The sequence below is a fragment of the Monomorium pharaonis genome, chromosome 3 (genome assembly GCF_013373865.1).
Source record: "Monomorium pharaonis isolate MP-MQ-018 chromosome 3, ASM1337386v2, whole genome shotgun sequence".
Taxonomy (NCBI): domain Eukaryota; kingdom Metazoa; phylum Arthropoda; class Insecta; order Hymenoptera; family Formicidae; genus Monomorium; species Monomorium pharaonis.
Window position 1 is genome coordinate 31,791,627 of NC_050469.1, and position 24,358 is coordinate 31,815,984.

The 24,358-nt window shown below is 27.4% G+C and overlaps 2 protein-coding genes across 6 annotated transcripts in view; both read right to left on the minus strand.

Moving 5' to 3' along the window:
• The window catches only part of LOC105832688, a 51,778-nt gene extending 27,441 nt beyond the window's left edge, over window positions 1–24,337 (minus strand). The window contains exons 1-7 of one of the 2 annotated variants that reach the window (XR_004962430.1): window positions 23,665–24,337; window positions 23,423–23,481; window positions 22,859–22,917; window positions 22,247–22,396; window positions 21,939–21,982; window positions 19,868–20,605; window positions 19,504–19,554 (exon numbers count right to left, since the gene is read on the minus strand). Coding sequence is in view for 1 of the 2 variants with exons in the window: in XM_036283785.1 (XP_036139678.1) it covers window positions 134–148 (15 nt within the window). In the remaining variant the exon portion in view is untranslated. Of the gene's footprint in view, window positions 1–133; window positions 685–19,503; window positions 19,555–19,867; window positions 20,606–21,938; window positions 21,983–22,246; window positions 22,397–22,858; window positions 22,918–23,422; window positions 23,482–23,664 lie in introns of those variants that run through there. The other variant, XM_036283785.1, reaches the window with a different exon arrangement.
• LOC105832690 (ionotropic receptor 25a) lies at window positions 2,260–14,448 on the minus strand. Of its 4 annotated transcripts, none has more exons than XM_036283783.1 (16): window positions 13,879–14,448; window positions 11,908–12,060; window positions 10,542–10,745; window positions 9,439–9,605; window positions 9,072–9,263; window positions 8,709–8,879; window positions 7,987–8,184; window positions 7,420–7,641; window positions 6,953–7,052; window positions 6,533–6,710; window positions 5,395–5,578; window positions 4,701–4,822; window positions 4,479–4,626; window positions 4,220–4,389; window positions 3,691–3,812; window positions 2,260–2,717 (listed from the first exon to the last, which is right to left on the minus strand). In XM_036283783.1, exons 1-16 carry the CDS (start codon window positions 13,892–13,894, stop codon window positions 2,431–2,433), a joined length of 2,634 nt encoding a protein of 877 aa, XP_036139676.1. In that variant the 5' UTR covers window positions 13,895–14,448; the 3' UTR covers window positions 2,260–2,430. The 4 variants fall into 4 exon arrangements, 3 of the variants coding, with proteins under 3 accessions (XP_036139676.1, XP_012529316.1, XP_036139677.1); XM_012673862.3 differs by lacking the exon at window positions 13,879–14,448 and adding an exon at window positions 13,627–13,872; XR_004962429.1 differs by lacking the exon at window positions 13,879–14,448 and adding an exon at window positions 13,627–13,872 and having other exon boundaries at window positions 2,580–2,717; window positions 4,224–4,389.
• Window positions 24,338–24,358: the final 21 nt, after the last annotated feature.

Below are 24,358 nucleotides of genomic sequence, written 5' to 3' on the forward strand. Positions count from 1 at the left end.
TTATAATTCTAAAATTTTTTTGTTTTATAACAGTGTATTATATGTACAAGTGACAGAAATATTATTATATGAATACAATTAATTAAATTTATATTGAATCAATATTTCATTTAAACATTTCTCTTTCACTGACCTTGCAGCAAGCCATTTTCGAAGACCACTGATCGTTTTCTATGACCTGCGCGAACAGATTTGTATTCTCAGTTCCAATCGGATAACCACAATCTACATCACTTTCTCATCAAATGATCGTGTCTTTGCGTGAAATGCCTTTATATTGACTCGTGATAAATAACAGATATTCCCTACCAGCATAAATCTTTATTCTTTTGTTAGAAAAATTTACCAACCGTGACGCGCTCCAATCAGTGTGATCGAAACAATTGGTCGATTACCTAAACTCTCTACTTTTGCTTTTATTTACGTAACTCTACTCAAGCGCAATGAAAACTAGTGAAAATAATAAGATTATAGGACATGTACTATTACATTATTGCAAAAAGAGAAATAAATCACAGTGATTTTTATTAATAATAAATCTACAATAAAACAGCCATTTGCTCTTTAAGGCATTTACATTAAATTTTAATCATTTAGATTTTTATATAATACAAGAAAATTACAATTCTTGCTTTGTATAAACTTATTAATAAAATAATATTCATAATTATTATTACTTTTAAAGACATGTGAAATTAATTATTTAGTAACAGTAACAGACTACAAATGTATTACATTCAAATGATATTTTCAAAATTTTAAACTAAATAGTAAATAAACATTTAAAAATGAGATTAAATCGTCAACTGAATAAATATCATTATTTTTGCCTATTTACATTCGAGAAATAAAACTATATACAATGTGAAAGTATTCGAAGATCAATGACCGCGCGTAGCGTATCATTGTAAAGATTTCCCTTCCACTGCAATAGTTTGTCAAATTAATATAATATTTCATCTAAAATACTATAGCTTTTTTTAATAACAAATATATTAAATATAACAATATTTTTTTTATTTGCTGTTTTAATTGACTGTCACCATTTTATGTGGAAAAAGCCTTCCATATAAAAGATAAAAGAAAATAAAAAATATACATTATATTTTATTTAATAAAACTATATTTGGTTTTTATGTTCACAAATTAAGCAGTAATTGAATATTTCTTTTTCAAGAAAATTCTTTTCAAGAGAATTTAATTTCCAATAAAAATAACAATATAATTTTGATTAACAATACAATTTGTTTTTCAAGTATTTTCTGTCTTTAAAAAGTTTTTTTTTTAATTAATCAAATATTTTCTTTTCATGTAATATTTAAACCGAAACGATTGACATTACGTAAATCTCTAGATTGGTTAAAGTTTATTCTTTTCGTTATTCTGTATATTAAAAATATTGAGATAATCATCATCCAAAAAAATAACTACTTTAGAAGATATTTCTTACTTTATTCCAATACGTTATGACAAAGTAAAAAATGTAAAGTATAAAAATGTAAAACATTCTAATTTCAATACTTGTATACAGAATGCTAAGAAAATTGATTAATAAAAAAAGACATATAGCTGTATTTGAAGGATGTGTGAAGCACTGAATAAGAGAAATACTAAACATAAACATTCAAAATTTTGTATCTAATCTATTTAATATTTTTAATAGTCCTAAAGAAAAAAAAGCTGATAAAAAATGATATATTCTGCATATTTATTTATTAATATTTGTGTAATACCACATAAACTTTAAAAAAACTCATGTATATCTCTTTTTAAAAAATGTATGGTATATTCAATTGAAAACATAGACTAATTTAACGTTATATAATCAGCTGTAACAATTTATATTAAACTATTTTAATATAACAAAATATAGTATTTATTTATCAGTGCAAATAAAACAGTTTTCAAAAAATGTATATAAATACGATTTTTTTAATTTTAATTTATACAATTAAACAAATACAATTAATTATTTAAATTTTATTTTCTGCGCAATATTTTATTGATTAATAATAACCTTCCCTAAGAAAAAAGTTATTAACTTGACTAAAGTTTTCAACTTAATTAAATTTATTCAGTTCAAATATTTACACATTTAATTTAAATAATATTTAAACTTTTTAGTTCAAATATTGCTATTGAATTTAAATACATGAATAATTGAGGAAAAGATGTTTAATAAAGTAAAAAAATTTAATAAAGCTGATAACTTTTTTCTCAATATAATTAAAACACAATATTGTGACTAAATACGACTAATTATTGATTAATCATACGATTTATTCACCTTAAATTCTACTTATTGACCTTTGTGATAAATTCTAAGTATTAAAGGTGATTGAAAAGGAGAAAACTCCAAAAAATACATAAGAATTAACCAGAAATGATTTGCGAGTCCGTAATACAATGAATCGTCCTTAAAAATTTAGATTACTCTTTAAAGGGAAAATGTCGTGGATAAACGGAAATATGTGAAACACGAGGCGCAGCTTGACTAAGTTGCTTGCCGAAAACTGCATCAGTAGGTGCAGGCTTCATTCGAAGCTTTGATGCTATTTTTTGCATAATGATCTTGTCATTATCGATATCCTTAATTGTCTTTTTGTCATTTGGCTTTCCTTTCTGAGAAATGCCGCGTTTACGATAATAAAGGACCTCACCGGCCAAAGTGATCATCGCCAATGCCAGTCCAAACAATGTCGCAATAAATACACCTCCTATAATAATTAGATATAATTAAATATAATATTAATTAAATATAATTAAATAAAATTTGGAGCAATTAGAAAAAATAAATATTTGAATGTATAGTAGCAAATTAGAAATTTTTATAAAATCACAATTATTTCAAATAATAATTTTAATTAGACTTGTATGTACAAAGTGATAGATGACACAAAGTATATACAATAACTAAAAAAAATTTTTAATTAAAATTTTTTAATTTAAAAAGAGTAATTTCGGACAAAATAGAAATCAAAATCAAGAATATATAGTAAAATTGTAATTAAAGTCTCGTTTTTATTTATAAATGTTTAAAATGTTTAAATATTTAAATATTTAATTAATGTAACTTTAGAAGTAAAAATATTCATATTTAGAAACATAAGTTACAAAATTATGTATAACAGAATTTATAATTAGAAAGTTTTATTTTTTAATTGTAATATCTAAATATTTATGTACTTTACACGAATACGGTAAAGAATGTTGTAGTTATTTTGCAATCTTGCGTATTATAATACAATGTTTAATCATTATTGTTAAAATATTAATATGCAATATGATTTTAATAATATCTCACCAATTTAAACACATTATAAAAATAAGTTAATAGTTGTAAGACTTTATATATAAACACTTATACATATATGCGTGCATATTTTCTGGTATGTATTGTGGCCACTGGTATGTAGATAAGAGATTCTAAATAAATTATTCATAGAATTATTTATTTAGTAGAACTATTTATATAGTATCATTATGTAATGGCGCTATAAATCTAGAATCTATTGAAGGACATTTTGAACATAACCGTTCTTTTAGTTTTTAATTTAAAATATTAATTATTAATAACAAAGTTATTGTAAAGTGTAAATAAAGCGTAAATGAATGATCATAATACTATCTTCTCCTTTTTTATATAACATATAATGTAATATAAATAATGAATTAGAAATGCCAACAAACCCAAACTCTCTAACGTAATTCCCTCATTGTCGTCGGAATTTGGACATTGAGATTTTAATGTCTGATTCCAATACTTGGCTGCCAGTGTCTCAAAATATCTGTCTTTCTGTAAATCGAGTATCCTAAAAATAACATTATTTATGTCGGATATTTGATAATATCACAAGGTGACAATCATAAAGAATTTTAATATTACTTATGCATCATGTATACCGCTTAATTCATTCCTTCTCAATGTGTATAATTACTAATAATTATATATTCAAAAAACTTCGCAGTTGTAAACCGTTAATATATATACACTATATATAGAACACAAATGTAAAACAGAAAATATAAGGTGTATATATACATATAGTACATGCGCGCGCGCGTGTGTGTGTATGTGTGTATTTATACTAAATTTTCAGTTTTATATCTGTTATTGTATTTATCATTAAAAAGTTTTCTACAAGATTAAAATAAGTTCAGAAAAAATGAATGAATTAAGCGCAGTATATAAATGTTAAAAGAAAAATCGATCAAAGACTTTCTGCTTATTTCTTCTTGCAAATGACTCCCTTGCTGCACTGCAATAGCATACGGCTGCTCAGCAAACACATCGCCTACTTCCGTTAAATTGCAGTTCTTTGTCACCTCGTATTTTATCTCCGACGAATCATGAATAAATGCAAATTCAGCATTTTCACTTTCTATTACCTAAAAAAAAATTTAAGTAATAAATATTCTTTTTTACTGTTACTTGTAATTTCTTCAAAACATTTGTCTTCTTCTTCTATTCTTTATACCTTTTTAAAACCTTCTTCGGTAGTTTTGACCGGTCCAACTTGAGTGATGGCTTGCAGAATATGACCATATTGTTCCTTTATCGGATAATCCCATACACGATATTCCACTTGATCACTGGTGCTATTCAGTGTAATTTCTTTCCATACCCTACAAATAAGTAATATATGTAAAATACATATAATACTTATCCTATGTATTTTGTAAAAAAAATGGTATTTTACGTATAAAGCTTATCCTCGGCATTTTTCATGTTTTTAAAATACTGATGAGCACTAGAATTGGCCAACACAGTGTAATTTATGCGTGACTGTCTTGCCAATTGTTCCAACGATTGCACAGGCGACTAAGTAATGGAACATATGCAAATATTAGTATAGAAACAATGTACGTCTTATAGAAGATTAGTATTTCATTATTTACAATAATAGAAGAATTTCAATGAGTTTTTAGATTAGTTTAAGATAGAATAGTTTCAGATAAAATTTCGATAAAATTTTGTTGAATTTTATGTTTATTGTGGAATATTTTAATCAACAGTTTCATCAAAATTTTATCAGTTTTAACACAGCATCATTAATTTGTTGAATTATTATGTAGTATCAGTAATTTTTATTGCAACTTATATTAAAAACTTATTAGAATTTCATAAAATTTTCTTAGTTTTTTATTAAATAGTATTAATAATTTTACGTTAAAACTTTGTTGTTTTTATTAAATTTTTATTAAAATATTATTTGTATGTTTATGTTTAAAAACAGAAGATCACCTTTTCAACAAAATATAATTAAAACTTCGTTGCATATTCACATAAATTTCGTTAAAGTTTATCATATTTTTCTCTAGCAGGATATTGTTCTAACTTATAAAAGAATCTCTTTCATAAATATAATAAAATACATTATAAGAGAGATATACCTGCATTCTTTCTACAGTAAGAAAAGCAGCTAAATTTGCAGTAAAAGTCGCCAACATCAATACAACAAATAGCCAATAAGCCGCAACCAATGTCCTGCTTGATAACGCTTTTGGAGCTTCGCCACCACCCTGTGGCGTAAAAGATGTTAATGCGAACCAAAAGCTTTCTTTCAAGGTGAATTCTCTGAAAAATTCAATTTGTCTGTCAAATTCATAAACAAAAGAAAAAAAAAGTTTAAAATATCAAATTAAAAATAAAATTAATGTCACACTAAATATAACAATATGTATCAACCAAAAAAGACAGGCGATGACATAATCACTTTAATTTGAAACTATTTAAGAAAAAAATCACTAAAACAGCGAATCCAGGAATTGTTAATCACGAATCTACTATCAGATTTTTAAACTACAAAATGGCGAGTCCAATATGGTGGCTAAAAGTAGCGTACTTTTATGTTTTTCAATTAACTTAACTATTTTAACCTCGTTTTTCTAAGGATTCTTGAAATTCTTGATTATAAGTTTGCTATCACATTTTTAAAATTCAAAATAATGGATTTAATGTAACAGAGAATAGTAGCTTTCATATTTTTTAATCGTTTTTAAAACCTTATTTTTATGAATTTTTAGAGTTGCGATTAATTACGAATCCGCAATTAGAATTTCAAATTTCAAAATAATGGATCCAATATAATAAGAATAATAAATTAAGAAACTATATTTTTCTATCCGCTTTTTATCATTTTGTAACAAAAAACCGCTCTTAGTTGAAATCAAAGTCACACGATAGAGACGTGGCTGTATTCGATTTCATTTTTTTCTATAATATTTTAAATTTCTAAATAATAATTGCAAATTCGAATTATACATCAAAAAAACAGTTGTGCATAAAATTTCAGATTTACTGAAATATAAAAAATTATCTTTTTTGTCAGCTATATTGGATTTGCCATTTTTAACTTTGAAATTCTGATAGCAGATTCGTAAACAACTTTTAAAACTCTTAAACTTTATAATCAAAATTTCATAAATTTTTATTTTAAAAAATTTGTCGTCTTTTACTGGTTAAATACACAAAACAATTACGTACTAATATAATAAAGCTCACAACAAAAATGAGAAATAAGTTACATACCGACAAGGATAGGAGTAAAGTCGTTTATTGTTTCTTGCACTGTATGGTGAATATTTATCTAATATCCAAATCATAATAGCAGTCAAAGTTAAAGCACCCACTATACTAAGCCAGACTTCAAGTCTCAGTACGGTCATAAACTTAAATAGGGATGTTTTACGAACTGGCTTTCTCATTACTTGAAAATAAAAACTAACATAAATTATCCATTCGATATTCAATTATATATCGTGCATCTTGAGCTAAAATCTGCCTTAAATTGATACTACAAAATAAAAAAAGAAAACAATAAAAGAATCCAAAAGTACTATTAAAAAGAGAATATAAACGTTTGTTAAGATACTACTATTTTATATGCTGATAGTATTTTTGTTATATAATAAAAAATATACATATTATTTTAAAAATCTAATTACTCACCAATTAGTATACCGGTTTGCTCAAAATATGGTGCGACAAAATCGATAACTTCTTCTCGTTCCGATGTCATTGTTAATGCCGCTATAGCAATGTCAGTTTCCTAATTAATTAATAAATATGCTTGCTATATTCAGAGAACATTACATCAAATTATCATTAACATTAACTTTCAAATCTTTCTTCAAATTTGAACAATTTGTAGCATTGAATTGTAATAAAAATAATAGGAATTATTAGCAACCACGGCTACATATAAAGTACTTGTAGTGATATAGAATATTATAACATAATAAAACAAAATAGCAGTAAAAGAAAGGAAAAAAATAACTGTGTGTTATCAACAATTTAAATTAATTAATAAAACTTAGTAATCTTAAAGTGTAACAAATAATTAAAAATGTGATATTGAAATTAAAGAACATCGGTGCATGTTAAATATAAAACAGAGCATTTTCGAATAAACATACTCCTTTAGCCAGATCACCTATTAGACCGGTCCATTCACCATTAGACAACTTTTTGCCAAATTCTCGATCTTCAGGAATAATAAGATCGTAATCGAACTGCATCTCTTCTGATAATTTTTGCACAAAATCTATACAGTAACCTTCCCAGATTTCCTTTCCTTCCTCGTTACGTAATTCTTGGCCAGTCACTGGATCTTTCTTAGTTACAGACCATGGAACTGCCTATTTAGATTTACCAAAACAACATTAACCCTTAATATAGACAAATTATTTATGCCCTGAGAATTTTTTTATTTCTAAATATTGAAATCATTGTAAGTACACTACTGCTCGAAAGTTTTAACACGTTTGAAATTTTCTCACAGATCATAAAAGATTAATTTGCTTAATTTTATTAATTAATTTTAATTTAAAAAAGGAATCAACTGTTCAATGACTTAATTATCATTTAACATTACAAAATACTTTAAAAACAATCACTTTATAGTTTTGTTGTCTAGACGGAGAACGTTGTTTCTTCGTTTAATAGAATGGAACAAAGTGAAGCTTAACAAAATGTGTTCTTACTGGTGCCGTTCCAATCCGGAAGAATCGCCTGGCTGGTTCTATTTTCCTCCCGTCCGCTTCTTTAATTTTTGTACGTCTCGTCCAAGTCGCGAGCATATCTACATAACCATGATTAACCATTTGTAACTCAATCTCCGCTTTGTAAGTGATCATCGCCTTCTCTGACCAATATTCGAAAGTATCGTTACTGTCCAATCTCTAAAACGTTAAAAGTAAACCTTTTTAAACACACGCTTAATTAGCTTTTGCTTCTAAACGAAAATACCTTGATACACAATTAGAAAAAGTTTTATCAAATTTAACATACATTACATGTACTAAACAGTTCATTCAATGTTTGGTGTTAATAGAAATAAAAGATAAATATATTGAAAAGTAACACATATTAGTAACACAATTTATAATGAACGTACATTTTATTCACATATCTTAGAATTCATATTTTAAAATTACATTATTTTTATTGTTATCTGTTCACTTACTCATAAATTATGTTATTTCAACATTAAAAAACGTTGAATATTAATTTAATATAAAATATTCGAATAATACAATACAAATAATACAATCACTTTACATTAAATTAACATTCAGCTAATTAAAATTTAACGTAAAATTTTAATAAGGATCAATTTTAACATATTTTACTATGCATAAGCATAAGTAATATTATATGGTATAAATTGCATTTTCTTAACAAATTTTACTCTGACAATACTTACTGTCATTAAAATTTTGTTGAACGTTTCCACTGTAATGTTTGAAACTGAAGTAGGACTAACAGGTTTATCACATTGGCCTGTCTTTGCAGCTACACTTACACCCGCTCTTTGAACGTCACTCATCAAGCTTACGATCAAGCCAATCAAACGTTTAAAATAGTATGGAAATATCTAGCATAATATAACTTTTTAATCAATCCTTCTTGCGTTTATTAAAAAAACATATTTTTTTAATAAATTCCTCTTAATAAAAAAGATATATTAAAAATTCTCTTTAACATTTTACCAATGATATTACATTAGTTGGCGACTTTTATATGTGCAGATTAATTTCATAAAAACATTTGTTTTATTGAAACTGACCTTAAAATTTGTAGGACAGGTGCAAGATACATCGCCCATTAAACGACAACAAATGTCTGCCTTCATACTAAGAATGGTGAATGAAACATTTAGTTGAAGATCACCGGTAATATATCGAAATTCGTGGTAACTATTGTCTGTAAATACTAAATTCCAAATACCATCTCGTTTAACGAGTCCTCCTCCAATAGCCTAAAAAGATTGTTTCTACTTTATAAATTTGTATAAACAATACTAATATAAGTATGTGTATACTTGTTCGAGACACAACGTAGTCTTAAAAAATTTAAGTATAAATGTTCAATTATCATACGTGTTTAAAAACACATGATTTATACATCAAAAGCGGTATAAATGTATTACTCACTGTTTTAAATAGTTCTTCCATTTTCGCTGTGCTAGCATAAATAGCATAATAAGATGGTGACGGTCGCATACTTCGTACTTTCGTCACAGTTCTTTCTGTCAATTCATCAATGACTACCAATCTAATAATCGAATTTCCGATAAGATAATAAAGGCTTTGATTTAGCTCTAAAATCATTATTACATTTAATGCAATTACTATTTTCAAAAATCGTATTATGTAAATTGTGCTATGTCGATTTTTCATTTATATTTTAAACAAAGTGCTGTAATAAATTAATGAGAAAAAATCTTTGAAAATTTTGAAATTAAAAAGTTGTTGCATAAAAAGAACTATTTATTAATTGGTAAACTACATAATTGGTATACTACAGCTATAATATATGACACATTATATAATGTAATAAAATTTTATTCCATTCATGATTAAGTGTATCGCGCATAAAAAGAATTTATTATAAGTTAAAATTACGCACTTCTCGTAATTAAATATAAGATCGATTATATACTGCAGGAAAATTGTAGATTAAACTATAAGAAATATATGTACTAAACATTATGGAATCCATGTTTTCACATCAAATCGAATTTATATATCAATTTTAACATCAAATTTATATTGCATAGTTAAAAATTTTTTACAGTATAAATTTTTGTAAAAATTGGAAATTTTTATTATTTTTTAATATTAATTCGTATATTTTTTAGTACATAACTGGCTTAAACCTCGTAAAATGGCACCGCTTTATTTCTCGGAAATTAAACATTGCACTGTATTAATATTACTGTTAAAAACATAATCTACTTAAATAATGAAAGAAGTAAAAACTTATAGTTTATTTTAAAAATTTTATTGCTTAATAGAAATATGTTATATTACTTAATTAGGTCATCATTTTATTTTATAGTTAACTCCTCCACTACAAGGCCGTATCTGAATTCTATTCATTTTTTTCATTTTTTTTGTTGAGTTAATTTGTAAAAGAAAATACTATATACAAACGCACACATTACAATAAAACAAGTTGCACAGAGTATTCACGTGTAATAATAACTATAAACTAATAAGCGTAAATAATTAGTAAATTTGCCATTTTTGCGCACCTCTTTCATCTTCAAAGATCAAACCGACGTCTGTTGCATTTTTCATAATTAAAAGATCATCAATCGCTTGAATATATGGACTTATACTGCAGTCGCCACGTTTATATATTATCCCTCTCTCGTCCGCGACATTTCGTAGTTTGTCCCAACCAGTCCACGTCATATCTAGTATAATACTTATCCCTTTGTAAAGAATGGCGCAGACTGTTTGAGAAAATAAAAAAAGATTTGAATTATATAAACCATCTTGTTAAAAAGGAATACTTTCTAACGATAATAGTAACGATAAAAAATGGCTTGTTATCTTGCACATACCAGAATTGTTTGAAAAGTTTTGCGAATGGATACTTTAAGTAACTCTGGGAAGAAAAATTATTTGCGTCAATTTGGTGAGTCATCTTTTATATTATTATAAAAGAACTTTTTTTTAGTTCATTCTAACAAGTTATTTTGATAAGAATAAAGGATATATTATCACCTTTAAAAATAAAATTAAAAAATTGTATTTTTATAAAATATCTTGTAAAAAAAGATATGTCATTATTTGCATCATTATCAATCTGTATAAATTTCAGATGACAGAGGAAGAGAGAGAGAGAGAGAGAGAGAGAGAGAGAGAGATGACAAAGTTAAGAAAATTGCTTTTAAAAAGTAACTCGTTACTCGATACTGTTACTTAAAAAGTAATAATTTGCTATTTTCTTGTTACCTTTTTAGTGCTAAAATAAGATAGAAATAAATATAAAATGTACTTTTCTAATGTATTAAATTTTTTTTTTTTTTTTAAATAAAATATTCTTCTTTTTCTTGAGTGTCTATAATCTCTTGTCAAAAATGTATATAGTAATCCCTCAGCGAATTTATGTGATATGCGCTTTTAATTACACAAATATATGAAATTTACAGTTTTAACATCAGTTCCGAATTATGGCAAAACTCTCAATGATTTGTCATTATCTTCCAAGAGAAAAGCAATCGAATAAAATGTTTCTGATCGGTTGGATTTAAACCCGGGCTTCCAGTACAGAGAACAGATACACAATTCACTATACATACTACATTAAAAATATTAGTAAAAGCAATATTATTCTATATCTTAAAATATTAATAAAAACAATTATTATTCTATATCTTAAAAATTTGCAAGAGATAAAAAAAATTTTAAGAGAAAGGTTTTAAAACGTTTAAAATGCAAATTAAAAATTTTTAGTAATTTGTCTCCCCAGCGTTATCTATGTATTTATTTGCAATACTTTTCAAACAATCTTCACATACATGTGTGTAAAGAGGCAATTAATGTTTTAAAAGTAAAAAGTAAAAATTGAATAACAATATTTTCTAACTTACTCGAGTACAGCAAAAATACCTTTTTCGAAACTTGCGTCTACATTCTCACGATTCACTATAACGGTAGAAACATGAACGGTAATCATATCATTAGCGAAATTCCGTTCTGCTTCTGGGACCGCGTCATTTAATATACCCAAAATAGACGAATCGGATTCTTCTATCACAACCACTTGGAAACAAGAAAGAAATATATTAGCCCTATTAATTATACAGCCACACAAATTAAAAAAAAAAAGTCTGTACCACAGACCAGACCATAATATTATTATGTATTTTGAGCCGCTAAAAATCCGATGTCAGAATTGCCCCATCACTCATCATTTCTTTTTTTTTCAATCGAAAAACCTAAAAACCCTGAAAATCACAATAATTCCGCTACACGCGGAAAATGATGGGTAATGAGACAATTCTAATACTGGATTTGTGTTCAGCGATTCAAAATACATAAGAATATTATAGTCTGGTCTATGGTATAGACCTATTTTTTTTAATTTTGTGTAGCTGTGTTATTATACTTTATTATATGTACTAATATATATTTATAGATTATACTGTTTCAAAATTGTTATTTCTCTCGCATGAACCAGATCTAGCCCAATGAGAAGAAAAAGTCACAAAAATGTCAAAATAATGTCAAAATATTATCAAACTATCATCAAACAAAATTTTAATGTTTCCTTAATAAAAAATTTTTCCCATAATTACTCCAATTTCTAGATTGATACATACTCATACACGACAAAATTTATAATAAAAAATATATTTTTAAAAAATTTATGGCATTTTCAATCTCAGATGAAACATAGAATCATAATAACTTTAAGATGTCATCATGACTTTATTTGTTATTTATAAAAACATACCCTTGTGACATCATAATATAATCGTTTGATAAATGACATCCTTGTAATATTTTTATGACTTCTATGTTTTATATCTGGATATAGAACATAGAAATCATAAAAATATCTGGATATGCTTATAAGCGATAAATAAAATAAAATGATGAAATCCTTATAATATTATTATGACTGTATTCTATTTGCATTATCCAGGTAGAATACAAGATTAAAATAAGAAAATAATATCAAATAGAAATTATTTTATAAAAGATCATTAATTTCACTTCTCATTATAATCTCATTGTAATTTAAAAGTGATTCAATTAAAAAGTCACTTTAAAATCACTACCAAGAATTCATTACAAAATCAAAGAATTATCGAGTGAGAGCATAATAATTTTTCCTAATATAACTTTTATTTGGTATTATCTTGATCATATTATGATTTTATGTTCTATTTAGGAATTAATCACCCATCCCAAGCTATATTTACCATACATTTTCATAATAATAATCATGTGTATGTCGAGAACCGTACAAATTTTGTGAAATTCAAAAAAACACAAAAGATAAAAAGAGTCAATATAAAATTATTTCTAAATCATCGAGATTTCAATCACAATAAAAAAACGACATAAATTTAATCAATGTAACATCAAATTGGCATATTAATTTTAACATTTCTATTCTCTTTGAGATCTAACACAGTTAAGCAATCATTAGTTTAACGTTAAAAGTAAAAATTATAGAAATTATCTGAGATTGAGAATAAATCTTATCAAATGTAACATAATGTTAATAAGTCAAATTGTTGCTAATAGTTTTGAAAAAAGAAAAAGGAAAAAAATATCGCATCTATATATATAACTCTCGCACGTAAACTTCCTACTTACTCAAATCCATTGACGTTTGACAAAGCACAAATGGCAAAAAGGAAACGAGAATCAATACGGACGATGTGCTCATTAACATAGCGAAATTGATTAAAGTCGTACGAATGAACGAAGGGAAATTTTGTCCCGTTTCGAGCAGCAGGTACCAGTACAATATGATATGAACGACATGGCACAATAAAGCGACGATGCTCACGCCTGCGCCGATGCCGATAGCACGACGGTATGCTTATGAATATTATATATCGATACCCAACGAATCTCTCATGAATCCCTTTTTCCTGCTCAGCACGGACTATCGGCCGTCGGACCATCGATTCATCCGTGAGGTAAAGTCGCGTCTACAGTTCTGCGTCAGGACCGCTGCGTGTCAGAAAACGAAAACGACAGTAATTCATCATTCATATATACTTCGTACGAAGGAATCACTGCACTACTTTGTATAGATAACTAATGATTTCACTCTCCTACAATGTACAAAAAGTTTCATTATATTTCTATCTAATGTACTTATGTTTCTTCAGAATGTCTCGTTTTATTATAAATAATAATGTTTGTACAAATTATATTAATCTATTGAGCAATCAAGCACAATTATTGAACACCTAATTATCCTCGTCTATGACACATATTTTTTTTATTTCAGCTAAAAGCAGCAAGGATAACAATCAAGATATCATCGATCCATAAGCATTACAATTAAGTAGTGACGCAATATAGAAATAGTTGCAGAAGTCTTTTAAATATTGAAAACTTTTATGGAAAATTTATTTATCAAATGTTGCTGTAATTAATTGTTATAATTATAAATAAAACTAAAATAATGTAATACAATATAAATATAAAGCCAAAAAAATGTAACATAAATATATTTACTATTATTATTTATATCTTTATTTTACATACACTTGATTAATAAAAATTAAGTTAAATAAAATTTAATTTTAAGTTATAGCATAACTTTAATGACAGACAAATTTCTACAATCAAAATCTTCCATTTTTATATTTTTTAATTATGCATACTTTTATTTATTACTCAAATACTAAAAAAGTTATCGCTCCTTGAACTTCTGCATTATTTTTAGTGAACAAATAATTGAAAACAATCGTTAAATCACGCCGTAATTGTCGAAATCGTGCAATATGTCACTGACTCAATTATATTCTAATTGTGTATTTGATTACAATAAAAAAAAAACTATTACCTTTAGCACATGTTATGTTACTAAATCGGATATATTATTTATTATTAAACGTAGATATATATTATTAATTACATACTGTCTATAAGTATGTGTCCCGAAGCCCTTAACAACCTTTAATAAGTAATGAAACGACGATATTAAGCTTCCATAACATTGTCCACGACAAAATGATCGATACGCATATTATTGATTCACTCTATAATACATATGTCATACTACATCGTTACTGCAGGTATAATCGTAAATCGCTCGCTGAAAATTCCAAGCATCTAATCGATAATATTCTACGCTATACCAATATTCTCCAAGCTGATATGCGAAAAATATGCATTTTTTATAACATTTTCTCTTTCTCCATAAGCAATATAGTACACAGTTTCACAGTTTATATTGTGATAAAATAATCATTTTCTGAAAATTACATATATTAACAGAGTTAAGAAATTACTTGTAACACCGTTACAGTTTTTTTCCGTTTTTTGTAACGGCGTTACTTTTCTTTTTCTGTAACTGTAACGTAGTCATATTTTTTTAGAAACTGTAACAAATTTGACAATTATTTTTATCAGTTATTTAATAGTTTAAAAAAAAATATTACTTTTTATAGTTCAAATTTTATATAAATATGTTAAAAGAGGACTGATTTTGAACCAAAGATGTAAAAGTAAGAAAAATAATGTTTTCATAGATTTTTTATTTCCTAAATACAATAAAATTCTTTAAAAAATTTATATTACTTAGAGAAACATCTTGAAAATTAAGCAAGAACATAACGTGTTTATAAAAACTCAAATAATGAACCATAAAACGCATCTATGTAAATTTTTTTAAAGAGAAAAAAGTAATAAGGAGGTATATTTTATGTGTGTATATAAGGGAAGATATAAGTAACTGAGTGCAAAAAGAGAAGGAACTTATATTATCACAAAAACGTATCCAATGAAACAGAAGGCGTGTTTACAAAGGAAGATTGAAAAAAGAATAAAAGGTACACGTATTTCTAATTACCTAAACTATTATTTTACAATATTATTTAACAAAACGATTAAACCAATCTAACTGTTTATTAGACAATCTTATTATTATGCCATAGCAAAAAGATTAAAATTATTTAATTTTTTATTAATTTTTAATCTTGTTCTTTATTGAACTCGAAACTGCAATGAAAATGCAACGAGGTGTTGGTTTTGTTTTCTGTTGTATTTTATTAACATTTTTTATTTTTTATGTTTTAATTTTAACTTTCTTTTACTTATCTTTACATTTTGATTAATTAAAAACAAATTAACATTGTTGAAGAATATTCAACTTGTTATATTATACGCTCCAAGTGGATTTATTTTTACATGCATCTTTCAAAATTTATAAGTAAGGTACCTAGATTCAATATGACCATGTACCCAATTTGACTCACTCCCCCCCCCCATTTTCAAATAATTACACAATAAATTTTACAGATAACTCTAATATATCACTCAAGAAATCGATATGATGTATTTATGCTAATTAACTGCTCAATATCTCCTTTCTACGGCTTGTAATTACATTTTATTCACATTGTGTTCTTCTGAATCTAAAATTTCAGAAGTAAGTTGTTGCTTTGTGTAACTATCATGTAACAATTATAAATATCCACAATTTATATTATTGTAGCATTTATGTTTATCAACACTGTATTTATTTTAGGTTTTTATTAAATCGTGTTTCTAATTAAAGAAATAAAGCTCTTTATGAAACCATTATGGCCAGAGACACTACTAAAAACACAATATATCTTATTAATATACAAGAAAGTTAAGATTTTGTTTCGTTATTTAACAAAGTCAACGGTATAATTTGAAAGTCGCCAGTAATGATTTGCAATAAATGAGACTATTTTTCAAGACGACACAACTGGCAAATTTTATTAAAATAATAACGTTCGGCCTCTGCTTTTGGTTCTTTTCGTTATTTAATGTTTAATTTTTGATTAACATTTCTTGTTTTTCTCTAATTAGCTTTTTGACAGGTAAAAGTTTAGATAACGCCCCTCGTAGTAAATAAATACAGTTTCGTTATTTAATAAATAGCTATATGTGTAATTTCTTCCATAAGTATATTAATAAATGCTTAATTAAACATGTTGATTCTATTATTTCGCATTTTTTCAGAAAATATTTACGAAATAGAGAAAAATACATAGCTGGGTCACATTGGATATATATGTAATCAACATGGCCCACCCAAGTGTTATCTTTTTTAAAAATCTTTACTTATATACATAATTAAAAATATTACATATATTTTTTTTAGTATCAGAAATGTTTCCTATTTTAAATCTGACCTTTACTTTTTAATTTCGTATTTATCAAAAAATTAGAAAAATCTTCAAAGCTTGTGTCGGGCATATTGGGTACAGATATTTTATATCAGTTTTGGAGCTCAATTTTAAACTTTCATTTTCAACTATGTCGAGAAAATATTAATTATTACAAAATATGAACTTATATTATAAAAACGACTATACCATCTGATAGATGACACTTCTACATTTATGTTTTTAAAATTTTATTTTTAGCTTTTGTTTAGTAAAATACACTATCAAAAAAACAAAGTAGTATATCACTATTGATGATCTTCCTCTACTAATATTCAAATTTTTTTTCAACATTCAAAATTTTTAAAGTTTTTCAAAACATTTAAAAAATGTTTAATTTTAAATAATATTCGAATTATTATGTAATTATATTATTTGAGAACTTTTACAAAAATTTAAATCAAAAACATTATTTGTAATATACTACTGTATTATGAAACAACTGTATACAATTATATAATCAATATTGCATTTATTTTGTTACATTAAATCGTAGTCTTACGTTTACAAAATATTTCGAGATAGTATCTCGAGGCTGATTTAGTTTCCACTTGAAAAGGCAGTGATTCGATGTGCGGTTACGAGAAACAATGACATCTTAAACCAATCGCATAAATAACATCGCAGATACTTAGGCGGATAGTGAACAGCAAATCGCGACAGGTGCAGAAACGAAATGATTCGATAATTCCGGTACTATTTTTAGATTACTAAATTAAAATGTTTCTCGAAAAAAAAGATATTCGAAAACTGATGCTAGTAAAATATTTTATTGTTGAGTCGATTACTTGATGCAAATTTAAAAATTATATTTTAAGCACATATAAAAAATATTATTGAAAAACTAAAACTAATATTCTATTTAGTAAACAAAAAGTTTATGTCAAGAAAAAGTGTAGACTTTTTATTGCAATATTATAATAGTCATCTAAAGAACACAATATATATAATTATTTTAACAATAATAATATTAAAAACTTTTAATTTTTTATTTAAAAATATTGTTTTTTTATTTAATTTGTTATTTTTCCTTTTAGTTTCCTGAAAATTTCTATTAAATGAAAAAATATATTTTCCTAATAAAACTATTCATAAATATAAATATAAATATATACATATATATAATTATTTATATGTATATGCAAGTTTACGTCTTACGTATTTATTTAATGTTATTTAATAAATTTATTTCAATAATTAAAAGCTTAAATATATTTCCAAATTTACTTTATGTGACAGATTAAAAAAATTGTCAATTGCAACATTTTATGACATTTTGTAGAGCCATTTCAAAACTGTTATATATATATATAGAAAAAATATACATGTTAAAATAAAATTAAATTGTGTGTGTGTGCATATGTGTATTAATAATTACATATCTTTTATATTGAAAGAAAACTTAAATCTTTTTTTAGATAAAAATAATTAATGTTGCGCAATCTGTTGTATAAGGATTAGACATATATATATAATATTAAAATCCTAACTATAGTAAAATAAACTAAGTGTAAAGCATGTGAAAAAGATGTAAAAAAAGACAATTATATGTTTTTCTCTAATGAAAAAAGGGGGAAATTAGAACTACCGAGCGTTGAAAAGTGACAACAAATTTAATGTCATCGCGCAAATAAAAAAAATAATAATAAACATTATTTTTTGTTTTTATAAGAAAGTTAAGTTTATCTTAAACTTAAGCCTCAGTTGGAGAAATAGGGAGAAGAGATAGCTATATAGGAATTTTTATTATATCATAATAGTGAAATATTAGAAACACAAAACACGTAAAAATCGATAGTTGATATATAAGATCGCGAGTTAATATTTTACCAACTACTGATAATGTGCATCTATAAAAATACACAGTTATAAATTATTATACAAGCAATTATAGTAATAAATTATAATGTTAAACTTGAGTGAAATTGATTTGTTTACAGTTAAGAAAATATTTATCTACACATTTTTAAAAAGCGCCCTTAACAGAATTTAATTTTCTTCTCGGTAGATGTCATCAATGTGCATAAAGCAATCACACATGTTGGAGTTTCTACAGGTATTTCTTTAATTAGTAGCAAACGAGATGATATATTTACCTTCTCGCTAGCACATATAATAAAGATAAATAATTCTGTTACTAATAACATTACATAGGACAGAATGCAATTAAATTATATACATATACATTTTTCTTTGGTCGGTTTCATAGATTTTAGAACAACAAATCTATGAAAAGTCGCATTTATCTGGACTAACATACATTTAATATAAATTTCATACATTTGTTGTCCTATAAAAAAAAATCGTCACTCACCGATCCGATGCGCAACAAGCGAAGTTATTCAGCCACGAAGCTGCGATGATACTGTAACACACAAACATAAGATTCAAATTAAAACAGTACTCAAAATAATAAATATTTAAAATGGAAAATTTTACGCGCACATTGAACTTTTAAAATTCGACTTTGATACGCACATGCACACACGCATATGCACACACGTCGGCATATATATTTAGTAATATCATTTTTTTAAAAAGATTATTACAAAATAAAATGTAAATATACATATAAAATGTTATATACAATTTTTTTCTTTTTCTAGATATTTTGGTAACTTGTTGAAATAAAATTGAATAAATAATAAAAAACCACTTGTGCAAATAAAAATATTTACCCCGAGGTTGCTTCGCTGATGCCAGATGCCCTTCCTAGACCTCCTCCTCCTCTCAGAATAGGCTCTCATGTCTTTCTTCCGTCGTCACAAAACACTCGCGAAAAATATTCGCGATTACATATGTTAAAATCGCGCGAGGACTAATTATCTGTTCAATGTCTTTCGCGCGACATCCCAATGCGCCACCCCACGTTTATAAAACCCACGATATGATGATTTCCAGTTCAGAGAGAGTCCCGTGGAATCAGCACCTTGAGTCGACGAGTATGTGCGGACACAGCCTGTGCTACTCGTTCTAACAGAGGCCTAAGACGAAAAATTCAGATTTTGCTGTCATGTTATACATGTATAACATGGTAGCAAAATCTGAATTTTTCGCCTCAAGCCTACTGTTAGAACGGTATTAACCGAGCGACGGTGCGCCATCGGTATCACCTCGTGCGCAAAGCACTTGGCATGAGAACGTCGCAAAAATGATTGTAGCCATCTCAAGCCTCAACGAGCGTCCCATACTGTCAAAACGTCGAAAGTGCGACTCCCGGTCTCGAACTAAGAATTCAATCGAATGGGAGTTATGAGAAAAGTCCTTTTAGTCCTATAACTTAAACGGCACTCCCGAACAAACACGCGACGCGACGAACCGCCTGCATGCGGTTCGTTTAATCTCATTTAAATCGGCGACGCGACTACATCGAGTATGCGTGGTTGTTAACTTTTTACATGATGAAAATAAGTTTGCTGAAACATATAAAAAATAATAAAAAATATATATATAGAAACAATGTTGCAAGATATAAAAATAATAAAATTTTACAATTAAATAATTAAAATTTAACATTACATTATTTATATAATGCTTAGCTAGTAAAGGCAAACAATCTGTAATTTACTTAATGATCATTACAACAGAATATTTAATAATCATTGGAAAGTATCCGAAATTTGGGAAGAAAATGCATTCTATATAGTATGGCGATTTAATTTTCTATACAAATTGAGTTGCTTTTTTTAATTACGAATTATTATATACATTTAAATGGGACAAATTTTTTCTTTCTTCCGGCCAGATTGATCTTATCTTTCGTTAATCCAAATCTATCCTAGCTGATGACAACTAATTCCAATAATAATTTAATCGAAACTGAATATAAAAAATTAAAGAGTTTCTAATGCATTTATCGTACAGTTATTTTAAAAATTAAAAATTTTAAGAAATTTTGAGAAAAAATACTGTGCATACAATTATGACATTTCTTTGCATAACAAAATACGTACTTTATTATATTATTCGGTCTGCAATAGATCTTGATGCTGAATTTAAATTTTTCTGTAATTTAATATCTAGCTCATACAAACAATCGGTCAATATTTTTGTCAGTCTTGAAGCACAATTACTAGTCGGATCCTAAGAACCATTTATAAGATCCCTTTTTCCCAAAAAACTGTAAATAATTTATTGCAAAAATTATTTTCTTAGCCAGGATGGCCAGGCCTGACTGAGGTATTATTTTCCGCAATGTAAATAATTTATTGCAAAAAATATTACCTCAACCAGAATGGCCAGCCCTGTCTGAGACATTATTTTTCGCAATAAATTATGTACAGTTTTTGAGAAAGAAGAAATTTTATAGATGCTTTTAAGCTATTATAACTAATTGCATTTCAACTGACTGAAAAGAAACTGCAGTTCATATGAATTAGAAATTCTATTTAATCCTATTGACATTATTTATATTTATGTAATAGAAGCAACTATTAAATTCTATATTATGTCTTTTTCCTTTTCTCTTTCTTATTCTGTGTATGTATCTGTGCGACACATCTCGCGTATAATCTCAAGCACAATAGTACACAAAACTTTGAAATAAAATGCAAATATGGATAGCGAAATATAAACTTAATATTAAATACTTTTTATAATTTTTTAAAGCTTATCTATTTTAAGATAACGAACCCATGAAGTCTTATAGTTATTTCAAATATAATAGTAATGATGTTAATACAATATATTTAATATATTTTTTTTCATAGATTCGTTACCTTAGTAATTTTTTTTTTATAACTTACTAACCAATGCGCAACAGTGAAGTTATCAGCAATGTAACTACGATGATTCTGTAACATAAAAACATAATTTTAAAAGTAGCATTAAAAAAGAATTATTAATTTATTATTTAACTCGCACAAAATTTTTTAATCGCTTTTCAGTTAAATATCAAGTTTTATTGAAATAATTATAAAAAATTTCAAGATAAAACTTATGTTATATAATGTTTTGGATTAAAATTTTTATTTTTTTAATTGTTTTTAAATTATCTAAATAAAACTAATAAGTGTGAAAAAAATACTAATTTTACACAAGTGAACAATAAAACTTACCGCAAAGTTGCTCCACCGACGCCTGATATCCTCCTAAGCCTCTTCCTATTTTGATATTGTCAAATTTCCTCTTCTTCCTCTTCCTCACAAGTTATTAAAAAATAATTTGCTATGTCATTTGGCGCAACTCTCTTTCGTGTTAGCCGCGTTCTGAAAATAATGCCCAAATGTAATGCTTGTCTTTTGCACGGTTAATTTTACATGCCAAAAGTGATACCGTGACGTTGCACAACTCGTTCGTAAATTCATGTTCATAAATTTTCTGTACATTTCTGAACAATAAATAATATGCATTTGTTTTTTATAATGGTTGTTATCGTAAAACTAGAACAAGCAAATTAATATTATAGGTAAATATATGCGTAAATAATTACTTATTTGCTTAAATAATCGACAACGTAACAATCAGATTTTCGGCTATTATAATAACGCGAATATCTGTAATATTAATTCGCACACTCTAATGTTACAATATGAAATAATAATTATAAAATATAAAAAACAAGTCTATTATTTAGTGTTCAATACACAGAAAATATGTAAAATTAAAAACAGAATGCTTTTGCCATATATTATCGGCTGACCAAGTACTGCAATGTAAATGCTACTTACCAAATAAATATCGCAATGTCATCCGCCCTGGAACCGATCCATGTCAGGATTGTCACGGTCTGCAAATGAGAAAAAACGCACATTAAGATAACGAAGGAATTCCTTTCTCGCGTGAATAACGTTGCGCGTCACAATTGTGCCACGCAATCGCGTGATCTCTTCGCTTGAACAAATATTAATAAATACACGTTCGACCGAAAATTGCAGAATCGGTTCACTCTACGTTTGTCGCGTTCTGAAAATGATACGCGAATTAAGATGACGTGAAACGGCTTTGTCTCTTTCGTACGATCAACTTCGAGCGAGTGACGCCGCGCCGCGCGATACACCGAATCTTTTTGCAGCATCGTGCGAAGGGGATGGCTAGCAGCACGATGTTACAAAAAGATTCGATACGCATCGCTCGGTACGCGTCCCTATATGTCGATTGCCCACACGAATAATCAATGATGCTCTTTTTTTCCGATATTGCGAGTAACGCGTACTGCCCATATATGGAAAAATGCAAAAACGTAAAATTAAGACTGGGAATTTAACTCAAGTTACAATGCAGATTTGACTTACCAAGTAGATGTGATGCGACATTTGCCCCGACACCGGGGTCATGTCAGACTTGCCGCGATCTGCAAATGAGAAAGGAATGCGATTAAAATGACGAAGGGATTCCTTCCCGCGCAATCGACTTTGCGTATCACAAATCACGATTGACATGTCGCTACGAATCGCGATCTTCGCTCGAACAAGTGTTGACAGACGTGCGTTCGAACGAATTACAACGCAAGGTTATTGATACGTGTTATATTTACCAATTAAGAGATTCGCGATGCCACTTATTCCGGAGCCGGTCCATCTTGCGTCTAACGTTCTAACAGTGATACGCAAAAGGATGGAGTGAAACGGCTTCGTCACTCTCGCACGGTCAACTTCACGCGTCAAAAGTGACGCCGCGTCGCGCGGTTAACTTCACGCGCCAAAAGTAGCGTCGCGCCGCGCCGCGCGGCCGGTACGCCGAATCTTTTTGCAGCATCCTGCAAAAAGCTGCCAGATCATCCTCTCCGTGCAGCACGATGATGCAAAATGATTTGACACTGGCATCACTGGATACGTGTCCTTACATGACGATTGCCCATATGAATAATCGATAATGCGACGACTATCTTTTTCTGATATTGCGAGTATTAACGCATGTTGTCCGATATATGAAAAATGCGTGAGCGCAATGTTAAGACAGGGAACTTAGCCCAAGTTACAATGCAGATTTGATTTACCGATAGATATGGCGCGATATTTGCCCGATCCACATCAGGCTTGCCGCGATCTACAAATGAGAAAGGAATGCAATTAAGATGGCGAAAGAATTGCTTCTCGCGCGATCCTTTGCGTATCACAATTGACATATGATCGCTACGAGTCGCGATCTTCGTTCGAACAAGTATTGACAGATACGCGTTCAAACAAATTACAGTTACGCTAGGTTAATATGTGTTAAGCCTCGTTTAC

Coding starts and splice junctions, on each gene's coding strand:
- LOC105832690 (XM_012673862.3), bottom strand. CDS start 13,705: ATGTTAATGAGCACATCGTCCGTATTGATTCTCGTTTCCTTTTTGCCA. Junction 10,746..11,907: donor AGACGCAAGTTTCGAAAAAG/GTATTTTTGCTG, acceptor TTTCTCAAACAG/TCTGCGCCATTCTTTACAAA. Junction 4,390..4,478: donor CCGAAGAAGGTTTTAAAAAG/GTATAAAGAATA, acceptor ATTTTTTTTTAG/GTAATAGAAAGTGAAAATGC.